The 14,901-nt window shown below is 33.3% G+C and overlaps 2 protein-coding genes across 2 annotated transcripts; one reads left to right on the top strand and one right to left on the bottom strand.

The window, feature by feature from the left end:
* Positions 1-5,779: 5,779 nt before the first annotated feature.
* LOC141682741 (F-box protein At3g07870-like) lies at positions 5,780-7,193 on the top strand. The gene is made up of 2 exons (XM_074487437.1): positions 5,780-6,931; positions 7,013-7,193. The coding sequence occupies exons 1-2, from the start codon at positions 5,802-5,804 to the stop codon at positions 7,086-7,088; spliced, it is 1,206 nt and encodes a 401-aa protein (XP_074343538.1). The 5' UTR covers positions 5,780-5,801; the 3' UTR covers positions 7,089-7,193.
* Positions 7,194-10,769: 3,576 nt separating this feature from the next.
* LOC141686650 (DNA-directed RNA polymerase III subunit 2-like) lies at positions 10,770-14,435 on the bottom strand. The gene has a single exon (XM_074491689.1). It carries the CDS (start codon positions 14,357-14,359, stop codon positions 10,934-10,936), a length of 3,426 nt encoding a protein of 1,141 aa, XP_074347790.1. The 5' UTR covers positions 14,360-14,435; the 3' UTR covers positions 10,770-10,933.
* Positions 14,436-14,901: the final 466 nt, after the last annotated feature.

Below are 14,901 nucleotides of genomic sequence, written 5' to 3'. Positions count from 1 at the left end.
AGTCTACCATGTTTGTGGTCGAAGGGAAAAGAAAAAGATTGGAATAAATGCAACTAAGTACCGAAGGTTTGGCAAACTTTGCAGAACGTTCCCTGAAATTTTGAAGTTGACAAATTCGTCCCTATATTTTATAAAATGACGAATTTGTCCCTGAAATTTTCAATATATATATATATATATATTTGGAAAAATACCCGGAGGTACGTAAAAATTTCAAAAATATTATAAAAAATTATGAAAAAAATACCTGAAGGTAAAGAAAAATTTCTAAAATATTAGAAAAAATTATAAAAAATACCCAGAGGTACGGAAAAATTCCTAAATTATTAGGAAAAATACCCGGAGATACGGAAAAATTCCTAAAATATTAGAAAAAATTACAAAAATACCTGGGGGTACGGAAAAGATCCTAAAATATTAGGAAAAATTACGAAAAATACCCGGAGGTACGGAAAAATTCCTAAATTATTAGGAAATTACCTGGAGGTATGGAAAAATTCTTAAAATATTAGAAAATTTATTAAAAATACCAGGAGGTGTGGAAAAATTCCAAAATTTTTGGAAAAATACACGGAGGTATGGAAAAATTCCTAAAATATTAGAAAAAATTATAAAAATACATGGATGTACGGAAAAAATCCTAAAATATTAGGACACATTATAAAAAATACCCAGAAGTACGGAAAAATTCCTAATTTATTAGGAAAATTACCCGGAGGTACATAATTTTTTTTAAAATATTAGGAAAAAATACGAAAAATACCTGGAGGTACGGAAAAATTCCTAAAATATTAGAAAAAAATATTCAGATGTACGGAAAGTTCCTAAAAATTTAGAAAAAATATATGTGAGTGCGAGATAATCCCCAAAAATTAAGGAAAAAATACCAAGAAATTCCTAAAAATAGGAATATGTACGAAAATGATAAGGAAAATTATTCAAATTTCAGAAAATATCCTGAATCCCCGGATAAAGCAAATCGTTGTAAATGTGTAGGTCGCTCCACACTTTACGCTAAAAAACGATACCCCTGATAGGGTAAGAGATAACTTAACTTCTACGAAACATCAAGTGTGTTTCCCAGAAGTTGGGGGGGGCAAATGATAGAGAATAAAAATATCCCTAATTGCGGAGTTAATGTCGCATTAATTAGTCCTGATTTGGTCAAAGGGAAAAACCCAATAATGAGGCCCAAAATCCTATTTATTTATTAATTTCCTAATTAATAAAAGGGCTAATTAAACTGCCCAATAAATGTGTTCAAATAAGTAACCACTTCTACAAGAAGTAACCTTCAAGCAACCTAAATTCAGAAGGAAACTAATTCCTGCTTTTTAGGACTCCAAGGTCCAATCAGAGATGGAGACTTGCCCATCAAATCACCCAATTCTACCCTAATTCCTAGACTCTCAACTTCTATATATAGGGTCTTCCTCTTCAACTTCAGCAGAACGTTTTTTGGGGCACAACTCCACATGTCACAAAGCCGAAAAGGTAACTTACAAGTCACGAGGCCATTACCTAGAACGGCTTTTTAGACTTAGTCCTGGAAGGACATTAAAGTCAATACGTCCTTGGTGAGCTCTCGCTAGCATAGCCCCGAGGGCATGCATCACCAAGAACTACGTTTTGGCTTGATCATTGGCATACACCTAGGTACGTAGCCATCTTGTGAGGGCGAATTTAAGCTACGAAACACAAGTGGGGCCATTAAAGTTTGAAACTTATCAAACCTTAGCATTAAATGCGCACAATAAATAAATACGCGTTTATTATCCATAAAAATAATAATATAGATATTATAGAAATTAAAAAAACCTCGTAATTATATAATACAAATACACCATCAAAATTCTAATTTCTCAGCTATTAGAGACGGATCCTTGTTATCCTTAGTCATTTATAAGGCTACATTATATATACGAATTAGGTAGAATTTAATTTAATTTTAGACCGGATCAATAGTATATAAGGCTACATTATTTTGTTTCAGCCCCAGACTCGTTATATTAATCAGATTCAACTAATTATATTAAGTATATTTCAAATTTTCTTTTAGCTCGTAATTTATATTAGTTTCTTTTAACCGGATGAATAGTATATATTATATTATTTTATCCTGATGTCTAGCCGAATGAATAGTGTATATTATTTTGTTTAAGTCTGAGACTGCTATACTAATAGTAATTAAATTTGTATCTATATAATTATATTGTGAATGTTAATATATTTATTCGAGTGTTTTATTTAAAATATAGTTAGAGGTTACCAGATCGACTGCCAATTTTTTTTTTCATTTTTTCGTATTTAATTTAATTATATATATTTATATATATTAAAATTAATTTTTCGCGAATAACTATATATATATTATTTATATGTGTAAAATATAAAATTAATATTAAAACTGAAAACTGATATAAGGAATGAGTGATTGCGATTACTTTCAAAAATACAATTTTATAAAAGAAAAATTGATTATATATGCAATAATAAGACAATATTGCACAAAATGATAATAATGACTTATTTACTCGATAAATATGAAATGCTAAGTTTCATAATACAGTGATATTTTTTATAATTTGTGTACTTAAATTTAAGTATTATTAATAATATTATGCAATTTATACAAAGGAGAAACATGTAATTTTATATTAATATTTTAATATTAATTTATTATAAAGACTACTAATTAATAAGTATGAGTCGGTGTATTGTTGCGTATCAAGAGTAAAACTCTAGTTAATTTTAGGGAATTTCTCGGATATACTACTTTTTAATCTTATTTACAAAAATACGATAATTTTATTTTTACATTTATTTTTGTTTACTTTGTAATTTTGCTTTTCAAAATAACAACCCATTAATAAATACATTTCTCGTTCTTCTATATTCCTTGTCCTACTCTCTTCTATCTCTTTCATCTTTTTTAATAAATATATAATTACAAATATACAAATATAAATATATAGTCAATCGAGCGTGTGACCATGATAACATGCTGTATGTTTAGTTTTAACAACGAGATTCATCATATTCGATATTCGCGAATAGTTACACACACATATATATATAGTTGAGTTCTAAGGAGACCCATTTAAGTCGGAGACCCTAAAGACCTGATTTAATAATTTAACTACTTAATACACGTTCATTTTTACACTAATGAATAAAACACAAAAAATAGTTATTTTCCCTTATCTTTATTTTGCCAAAGTTATGCACTTTTGGAGATATGTGTTGCAATAAATATTAAATTATAAACTTCACAAACATGCATAACATGAGACTGCAATTATATATATTCATGTACTGCAATGCTATTATACATAATTTATGTCCTGGACTTTTTTTTACTATTAACTATGTAAATGACATTATGTTTAGTAGAACATATATAAATGATATGCAGTACGTGTTAAGAACACAAAACTCTAATCACGCTCCTGGGTAATATTTGTTGGTGTTGATTACAGATATGTACAGTCGTGTCCGTGCCAGTAAACAGATCTAGGTGTTTTTTTTTAAAAAAAATGAAATTTAGAATAGATCTAAACCATTGATTTAAATTAAAATGGATGACCTAGATTTTGGACTCCAAGTCTCCAACAAAAATGGGTCTCCACTGAACTTTTTTTTTTCTCTCTCTCCCTCTCTCTCTCTATATATGCAATTAACACAACTTTTGATTTTGGTTGATTATAATAATTGTTTTGGTTATTCGTCAAGTATTAGTAGATTGCAACTGCTTGCATAATATGCAATTTTATCAATTATGCATAATATTGATTTCTTTCATGTGAATTTTGGTTTAATAGTTACTTATAATAAATTCGTTTTTAGTTGATTTTGTTAAAATAGCATTGCATGTGTGGTTGCTAGGGTTGCGGATAGAATAAATCAGTTTTTGAAGTAAAGTTGCATTTGAAGTTGTAAGTAGAGCAGATAGGAAAGACGATCTTTTAAACTTTTGAAATAGAGCTGCATTTAAGTTTTAAAGATTGCAGATCGTATTTTTGAAAACGAATGTTAAATTGTATTTCTCTATATAACTCTCAGATACATATGTTTTTAAAAATCGGCGATTTTTTCGATATATCGGCGACAAATCGGTAATCGGAGAGCTAGCGATCTAATTACGGAAAATCGCCAAAAAAAATATTTTCTGGTAATTTGATCAAAATCGTTGAAAATTAGGTCAACTCTAGAAAAAATCGAAAAATATTAAGGAGTAATTGAACGAGAATTGGAGTGAGTTAGATATAGGAGAGAAAATATTTTGGAGAATAACTTGACGTCTCTCGAAGAAAAAAGAAAAAGTTCAACAACGGTGGTGGAAAGGAGGAAAGAAGGGGGAGAAGATGACAACGCACTCATAATTGTTTAATAAAAATGGCACATAGATCGATAAATTTTACACTTTTTGAACTCGTTAGCTGAGTAGTACATAATTAAAACGTTTTAGCAGTAGTACATGGTGGTGTGGTGTTGCCCATATACATGGACCATTTTAAGGTCCAATACAATCATAAATTTCATATTTTTTTTTTTTGCTAAAACATAAATTTCATATTTTATATGTGAACAGGTAGTATTTTAGCCTATTTATATTTTAAAAAAATATAAATATATTCAATTTTGATCCGATTTATTATTTCGATAAATCCTGATTTCTGACAAAACGCAATCGGTCGCTATATCGATCTAGTCCAATTTTCAATTTTTATAACACTGCAAATAGGTAGTATTTTTGAAAACATTTTTTAAATGTTGTTTGAGAAAACACTTTAATTTTGTCATATTACATGAGAAACAACCTTTTTCACTATTAAGTCGGTAAAAAATAAGGCATTTTTCTACCAATCCTAGATAGTAATTTTGAAATTATATTTTTAAAAAAATGCATTTTTGAAAAAAAAACCTAACAAGAAAAACAACCTTTTTGTACCATCAAATTTGTAGAAAATAAGGCATTTTTTTACCGGTCCGTGACGGTTGAAAAATCGAGACTCAAAATTAATACTTAGTGGGAAGTACTCCGTTCCTAAATTATAGTCGACTTTTTACACGTAATTTGAGAAGTAAAAACACACACACATTTAGACAAATGTTCAAGTATAAAAAAAACTTAAAATAAAAAATAACAACTAATCTAAGCCATTAGATGAATCTAATCTAATGACCCCTAAAATAATTACAGCCAACTAATATGTACCCTTCCACACACAATCTCAACTAATTTCATCTGTTTTAATTTGATTTTTTCCCTTAATCGGTATTTTTTTCGATATCCAACTTCAATATATTTTTTCTTCATCTCTCAACGATCGTTTTGCATACCATATATGTTATATTTCGAAATTATTTAAAAAATTTTTTATTTGATTTTTAATTTTTATTCTAAAATTAATTTATATTAGAGTAGTCTCCTACGTAGATATATTTTCAAATCTTTTTTAAAGAAGTTTAACATTTTTATTTTTATTTATATTTAAAATAAAAATATGTGTACAAATGCAACTATCATTTGGGAACGGAGGGATTTTTTAACAAATAAGTCAAATTTCATATTATATATGCCGACCTTGCCCGGTCCCCCTTTCCAACTTGAAACATGGAGCCCAAAGTAATTTCTCATTTTTCAATATACGAATTTGATTTTACTAACAATTTCGAAATATACAAATCAAACTTATTCGGCATAAATAATTTCCGTACCCTACAACCCAAACCCTAGCAAACTAATCACCAATCTCATCGTTGAGGTAAACCGGTTCCATTGTTTTCTCCAATTATCAATGGAGTCCAAGAGGAACGTGAAGAAGGCCACGATTACATGCATTCACGAATCTATTATCATCCACATTCTGTGTTTTCTTCCCGCAGAAATCGTGACAAGATGTCGCTCCGTCTGCAAAAACTGGGCCACTTTAATCTCCTCACCTTGTTTTGCAGAAGCGTATGCTACAAGTGGAACCGCACCTCTTCAGTTTTTGCTTCATGGGACAGTTAGCAGTACTTTCAAACGTGCACACTTGGCTTTTGCTCATCTTGCAGAATCTTCTCGCGATTCCAATGCTCCTCGTTATGATTGTCCAGGACGTGTTGCTGAATCGGTATTACCTGATAATTTTGGCACCGAATATTCTCATATTACAATATGCAGTGTTTGTAATTTTACAGGTTTCGTAGTGGCTTATGTTCATGGAGATAAATTTTGGCGGCGCAACGAACCGTACCACATATTCAATCCCACAACCAGGCAGCACATTGTTGTAAAAAAATATGAAAAGTTTTGGTGCTGGACACATTGTGCTTTACTATTTGCTCACAAAACCAAAAAACTTAAGCTGTTATATTTTTTTAGTGATACTGTAGGAAAGATACAAACAATCGGCACAGGTTTATGGAGGACCGTTACGACTGATTCGTTATCTTCCAGTGTTCGATTTAGCGGTTTGAGTTTTCCTTGCTTCTTGAATGGAATTTATCACTGGTACAGTTCTTGTCATGTTATGATTTGTTTTAACGCGGAAACAGAGGTTTTCCACCAAATCCCAGCTCCAAAATGTGTAGAATCTCAAGATATTTCAAAACTTGGAGTTCTAGATGGCTGTCTCTGTGTCTGTACAAAAGGTACTGACAAATCATTTGAGTTCTTGGTAATGAATGAATACGGTGTTGCAGAATCATGGACGAAGAAGTTTGTGATTGCTAATGATGGCGATGTTCATACGCGGATAAAACGGATTGTGGAGCCTTTAAATTTTCTGAAAAATGGCGAAATTGTGGTTCAATGTCGTGACAATAATCTCATATGCTATAATCCCAGTAGCGGTAATAGTAAGCTGATAACAGACCATGATAAGGTTCATTGTCATCTCAATAATTCGCCAATTGCTTATGTTCCGAGTTTTAGAAGAATAAGGTATATTTAGGGCTTAAGCCTTACTGTTATTTTTTGTGGAAGGCAATGTATGAGATATTAACAACTGTTGCTTTGTTTCAGATTAGAGAAATTCAGGTGGACACAAAAACAACGTGTATATGGTGTCCTGCAGGTGCTGAAGATTTTACTCAAATGATATGGAATTGAAACTAATATGTTTCATATCAATGATTTTGGTCTCTATGGTAAGATTAAAAAACAAGTATACAGAATCTCTGTCTATGTTAATCCATAATTGAGATGGTGATAAGATACATCTGCTCCTTAATTGTTTTGCTTCTACATATTATTATGATAAGTTACAAACCCTCTAAAATAGATAAGTTTAATCTTCTTGAATCATATAAGTAAATATGCATACCCGAAAATTAGTTTCATAGTTAAGTTTTATCCAGTCCAATGCAGGAGCCTGCAAAATCAAAAAAATACAGATTTAATACAAAGTACTGTAATAAGTGTGGTCACTTGAACGAAATACAGATTGATCCTAACCACTGTGACTGTCCACTGGTTATCGACTCGTAAATATTTCAAACAACGGGGATCAAATTTTGCAACTTCGTCAACAGCTATGACTACTTCATCAAACATGCATCGCACCTAAGGCTGCATATGTTTTCTGATTTTATTACCTCAGAACCAGACCCATCAGCTTCTGGTTTGTCCCAGTGTAACTTGGAGGACTAATTTGGTTAATATAATATAACAAAATTGCTTGAACATGATAACTTGTCATTGGGGTGCAATCACATATGAAGAGCGTAAATTTAAACTGTGCCAGCAACAACTTTCTGGTGCGACTGGAGGCTAGAGTTAGGAGGGAAAAAATGTGATTAGTTTGTTTTTAGTTCTAATAATATGGTTTTGGGTCGGTTTGTGAACCAAAACAATTTCAAAATCATACTTCCTTATGATTTCAGTTTCGATCGGGTTTTCTGTTTTCGGTTTGAAATATGAGTTGATCAATTTCTCAAAATAATAATTTTTTATTTACATTTCTTGGCCATTGAATTTTTTTATAGGGATTGTTGAGCGAGATTAAAAGAAAATTAGGATAATATAGAATTTTTTGTAAATAAATAAATACAGGGGATTGTGTTTATACTTATACATTTACCATTAAAATTTTACATTGCAAATATCTTGAACTCAGGCAAGTTGTCCCAAGTTACCCTGGGCCAATTTTCTCTTTTTTTATATATACACCTAAGGCTGCACATAGGTTGAGCAAACCGATCAACCCGACCCAACCCAACCCAATCCAACCCTACCCTTTTTCATTCCGAAAAATCCGATCCAATGTAAACCGAATTATAGATGGGTTGTTTTTTGATCAACCCGACATAAATGGATTGGGTACGGGTTACAAATATTTTTACCCTAACCCAACCCAACCCGATTCATTAATATATTCTCCATAATTATATATATATATATATTTTTTAAGTTTGACATATATTTACGCCTCTTCTAGTATGTTTTCACGTAACTATTACAATATCTTAAATGAGTTGTGTATTATTTTCTCAATCTCCAATATCATATTAAGTTTCTCGAGTAATAATTTTATTTGTTCAATTTATGTTTGCATATTCATTTTCATTTATTGATGTATGGTTAAATCATTTAGTTATGCATATAATTTACGATATGATATACATTACTAAAATTATGATGTTAATCAAATTTAAATATTAGTACTATTATTATAATTATACAAATTTCATTTTTATCTAAATTTTGAAAATGAGTGATAATAAATAGTATTGAAACTTTTTTTTTATCGGATCATTCAACCCATCCAAACCAACCCAACCCGACCCAAACCGATGTACGACGGGTAGAGCTGGGTAACGAAATTATATTTTACGGGTTGGGTTAAAAAAAATTAAAACCGATTTAATTGGATCGGGTGTAAAATTGCCTCTAACCTGACCAACCCGACCCATGTGCACCCCTATATACACCTATGTATTTTTACATGAAAGGTATTCATTTATTATTGACATAATTATTCAAAATTTTAACTTGGCCAAATGTTCGAAAATGAGTTTGAGAGGCAAGAAGCGTATTGATATAATTAGAATGATAGTACAAATAAAGTCATTTTCTGGCAATCTGTTACATTTTATAGAATGACCTGAGAATACAGAATTTTGTATTTATCGTTCAGTTGCCTAAACACTGGTAATTAGTTGAGAGGAAAACAGAGCTAAGATTATTCTATAGTCCCAAATAACATCAACATCACCTACAACACCTTGACAAAATTTTGGAAAGAATAATAATTCACATTACGATTCTTCACATTCCCAAGAACAATTTAACTCCTCGGGAGATTTGAAACTTAAAAGTAAGCGTAAGTATACAATCCAAACAAACCAGACTGACTTTAGACTCTTTATTGAACTAAACAGAAACCAGATTTATTATCCGATTCATCTTCTGGTTAGACGGATCATGAGAAGTTAATAGTTTTAGATGATTCATCATTCCCAGCTAAAATAAACAAATATGATCCTGGTAACAGATATATCCGTTTAGTACTAACCCTGTGCCCTGAAATGCCCTCCCACTTGCTGTTCACAAAATTCCCCAAGTGCAGAGAAAAACAAATAAACACAAAGGACAATAACTCAATCAGTTAGCTTTGTGAATAGGTAGCTCAGCTTGTTCTAATATATCATTCCGATATAGATGTACCACATGTTATTAATTCATACAATCCAATTTTACAGAACAACATACACTTGTCATGGTTGTCTAAAATCTAAATATGAGTACGATCAAACAACAGACACGATTTGCACTGGAATTTATAGATAGAATGCTGTAAAGCTAATGTAGCAGTAGAACTATAGTTTTGTACCACAAAATATGGAAGTTATTCTGTGAATACAATTCAAGGGTTCAAAAGCCATCCTATAAGATTATCACAAGTTGAAATATAAATGAAAAAGCACAAAATCAAGGAGAGGTAGAGTGCAGTCATTACTAGGGAATCCTGTTGAATTTAGAAGAAAACAGAAGAAGCCCTAAAAAAGTAAAGGCATGTCATGATGGGATTGTAGGTCGAAGCTCTGATATAGAAAGTAAAAGTTGGAGGGCTAAGTATTCTATAGTAACTTTGTCATTGCTTATGTAATATTTCATCTTAAAAGTCACGTTTTCACTGTCATGATAATTTCTAATCAAAGAAACCGTTTACTCGTTTAGAATTCAGGACAGGGCTAAGAAAATCACAATATAAAGACCATTCAGTTATACTTATACACTACTGACAATTTAATATCTACAGAAGGTAATCTCACCAGTCCTATACATTGCCCGGACCAAGGAACAGATTATAGAAATAATATCTACATTAAAGAAAGAAAATAGAACTAAGTGCTGTATAAGAGCATATAAGCTTCCTGTGAAAGCACCTCATCCAATTCAACTCTAAAAACCTGAACTGAAAGCCAGCTGCAAGTTGGTGCTAATAATGCCTCTGCACTAGTAACAGAGCTATGATACTTGCTATAATTTTTACTTCTGATACTAAAACACAACTCTGAAGCAAATTAGTTAATGGTATTGCTTTATATATAGTGACATAAACAGAATTGCTTGAATATAGTTACTTGTAATGGAATGCAATCATGCAATCATAGAATAAACCATGTCAACAATGTAAAGTCACTTGAGGCAATAATGTTAATTAAATAAAATTTAAGAACATAAGAGATACTATGGATGGCAGAAATTCAAAAAACTATAAAGCTTAAATTTTTTAATATTCTATAACACCGATATAAACATAAACGAACGCATTGAACTCATTTTTTGGGGGAAATTTGATATCAAAGCAAATCATAAATACGAATTCTTACAGGGTGCTTCTGGAGAGAACATTTTCCTTTACAGGGTCTTAAAGTGACTGAGAATGGTTGTATTTCCTTGTTTTTTTCACAACATAGACATCAAAGTCCGGTCTACTGATCAATCCTCTGTCAATTGAAAGCGAGGAACAATATTCATAGATTGTAGTTCCTGGAATAAAAGCTTGCATGAATACGGAAGCTTCAGAGTGGAAACATTTTCCCCATCCTTGCATGAAGAGCAAATTGCTGCTTTGAGCTTAAAGTTGTAATATCCTAGCAAACCACACTTCCTACAAACCTGAACCTCGAAAGGATCGCTGGATATCATCAAGCGCTCATGAATCAACATACTAGCACCATATGCAATCAAGCAATCACGTTCCATTTCCCCCACACGCAGTCCTCCATTTCGGGTTATCCCTTGAGTTGGCTGGCGAGTCAACATGACCATTGGCCCCTTACCTCGAGCATGCATTTTATCCATGACCATGTGTTTCAACTTTTGATAGTAAATTGGTCCCATGAAGATATAAGCTTGTAGTGGCGTACCTGTTATACCTGAATATAAAAAATCTTTCCCTGTGTAGCTAAAACCATGCTTTACAAGTGTTTCGCTTATGGTTTCAACTTTGTCTGCATGACCGCTAGGCTCCCCAAAGGCGCTGCCATAATGAAACTTGCCACATGAAACTCCGGCTTTACTCCCAAGTAGCTCTATCATCTTACCGACAGTCATTCGACTTGGAAATCCATGAGGGTTCATGATCAAATCAGGGCAAATCCCTCGTTCAGAAAATGGAAAATCTTCCTGTTGGACAATGGTACCGCAAACTCCTTTTTGGCCATGTCTGCTACTAAATTTGTCACCAACCTCAGGTCTACGAGTTTGACGTATCATAAACGAGATACTTAAGTTGTCATTCCTGTCTGTTGAAAGAGCTACTCTATCCACAACAGCAGTCTCCCCTTCAATACCCTTATATGTTTGCCAACTATCTTTGTAAAACCTATCTGGTATGGGATCTTTGATTATATTTTTCGTATCTTGCGGAGACTGCTTATAGATATAAATATCACGCGGTCTAATGATTTCTCCAGGGGAAGCAAGTCCATCTTCATCCAAAATCTGCATCTTATCTGCATTTTTTCCGTCTCTTTGTGGTCGAATTATTCTATCTGACGTATTATTATTATATTTTTGGTGCAGAGCTGTAAACTTCTTCATTACAATACAACGACCAAAACCACGATCAAGTGATGATTTGTTCATTACTATTGCATCCTCAATGTCATAGCCACTATAACTCATGACTGCAACAGTTGCATTTTGCCCAGCTCCAAGTTTGTCATATCCAACCAGCTCAATTGTCCGTGTTGTCAGCAATGGTCGTTGTGGATACACTAATAGATATAGTAGTGTGTCCATTCGACAAAGCTGGTTATAAGCGATATTTCCCATTGCTTGCTTTCCCATTGCACACTGATAGGTGTTTCTAGGTGACTGGTTGTGATGAGGAAAAGGAATTAATCCAGCACAAACACCTAGTATCGTAAAAGGCTCAATTTCTACGTGTGTTGTCTCTGTTGTAGCCTCTCCTTCGTATAGAGCAATCAATGCATTGTTTTCCTCGTTAACATCAAGATACTCTATCAACCCTTCTCGTACAAAACTTTCAAAATTCCTCATGCCGTCCTTCAACTCTTTCATGTGGCGATCCTTGATTCTTGATACACCTCTATCAGCAATTACAAGAGGTCGGCATACTCGGCCACCATCTGAAGCGATGTAAACACAATGCTGCTTCTCATTTATGAAAATGCTAATGAACTCGCCAATTTTACCAGCTCTTCGCAGCTTTCTCATTGATTGTGCAAATCGCTTCGGCCGCCTATGCTTTCCTATAATGAACCCATTTAATATAATCAGGTAAGAATTTGGTGCATGAAGTTCTTCTCCAGAGAGTAATTCCAGATCTTCAACACCCAAAAAGTGGCACAGATAAATAATAGGGCCTTCCTCTTGGTCAGTTGTGACATGAGTTGTCAGAGCCAAGTTCTTTACTAAACCGCATGCCTCACCTTCTGGAGTGTCACAAGGGCAGAGCATTCCCCACTGGCTAGGTTGTAAGGCTCTAGGTCCGCTAACTTTCCTAGACTTCTCAAACTGTGGTTGGATTCTTGTCATTATTCCTAATGTTCCTATAAAAGAAAGTCTAGCAACAACCTGCGTCATGCCTTTCCGGTTCATCCTAAATCTTTTGACATCCCAGTTCCCGGTAGAAAGGGCTCGCTCTAAACCACCTGAGATTAATTTATTACCTTTCATAATGTAAGTAGAAAAATCAAAACGAGGTATACTTGGCTTTGAGAGGACAACATCTGCTTCCTTCACGGCTTCTTCATTCAGTGTCTTGAACAAATCCTCAAAGAGTAATGATAATGATTGCCCTGAAAGCTCAAATCGCTTGTTCCCTACATAATCCTTGTCATCCATAGCATCCTTGTTTATAATTGCTTCCATCATGCGTCTCAACATGACTGCCACATACAAACACTTTAACCGAAAATTGTTTTCACGTACTGGAATGTTAGCAATAAATACATCACGAAGTATAACCATAGCTCGACTTTCCTTCTCAACTGCAGAACTATAGAACCGTAACTTAACCTTTCTCTCAAGATACGCAAGAGCCTCCTGCTGTGTGTACACACAATGGCTTGCACATTCCTCAATAGAAGGCATAAGTAATGCACCATATTGAGGATCTCTTCCAAGCATCTGCACAACCTCTTGATCACTCTCCATACCCATAGCTTTCATAACCACCATAATAGGCATCTTCCCATCAAACTGATTCATATCCAAATAAATCCTCTCTTTATTCATCACAATAACCGTCTTACTTTTCCTCACCTCCGTACTACTCATAACCGAAGCCTGAACACACCCTTTCCCATCCGTATCAATAATAATCCTATTCTTCATAAGCTGCTCCTGAATCAAAATCACCTTCTCCGTCCCCTTAACAATAAAATATCCTCCCGGATCAAGCGGACACTCACCAAGCCTCGCCAATTCCTCCTCATCCTTCCCATGCAAAACACAACAACAACTCCTCAACATAACAGGCAACTTCCCAACAACCACATCACTCTTACTCACCACATTCTTCACACCATTACTAATAACAACATACTTAACATCAACATAAACAGGAGCAGCATACGTAAAATCCGATAAACGACATCTATGAGGACTAAGCTGTTCCAACACACTATTAACAATCATACAAGGCTCACCAACACGAACATTAGTATATCTAAGAAAAACATTATTATCAACCCTAGACCTAATCTCATGATTTGCATGCACAATCTTTTTAAGTCCTGTAGTGACAAAATAATTAAAAGAGTCAAGATGTTGTTTAACTAAACCTCTGACTTTAAGAAACTCAGGAAGAAGTTGGTACTTGTCAACAGCAGATTTAACAGGTGCTGCAAGAAACTGCTTGTCAATTGCATCCTGGTTTGGTCCGAATACCATGTTGTCTGTATGTATAGTTTCAAATTAATGTATGCAATAAGAATCTTGGGTCCAAGGTTTTATGGGGTTTTAGGGCAGAGGGGGATCTGTTTTTTTGCCCCAAATCTTGAGACACTTTAAATAAATATATTATATTTATATTTTTGGACAAGGGGACAGGACAGAAATATATATGTGAATCTATTGGGCTTGTTTCTGGAAAAAAATAATCCGATTGAGCCTGTGAAATGGCCTGTTTCAGTCTAAAAAATAAATCCAATTGGGCCTGTGAAAATTTATTTTGATAAGAAAGAAATATGCCCCTCGGGAGAGTCACACGAGTACATCATTATCTATCTATCTCTATATCTTATATTATATTGTAATTAGATCTTACAAAATGGGTTGGAATCCGAAAAATCGAACCTAAATCCATAAAATTGAGATCTAATTCGAAATCCTGATCATATAATTCGAAAATGAAACCGATCCAAAATTGATTCGATCCGAAACCGAATTGGTTACCAGGTCTAATTATAATACACGAAATATTAAAATATAAT

This window comes from Apium graveolens, chromosome 9 (genome assembly GCF_009905375.1).
Source record: "Apium graveolens cultivar Ventura chromosome 9, ASM990537v1, whole genome shotgun sequence".
Classification (NCBI taxonomy): Eukaryota; Viridiplantae; Streptophyta; class Magnoliopsida; order Apiales; family Apiaceae; genus Apium; species Apium graveolens.
Note: the sequence above shows the minus strand (reverse complement) of the source record. Positions and strands in the feature narration are given on the sequence as shown.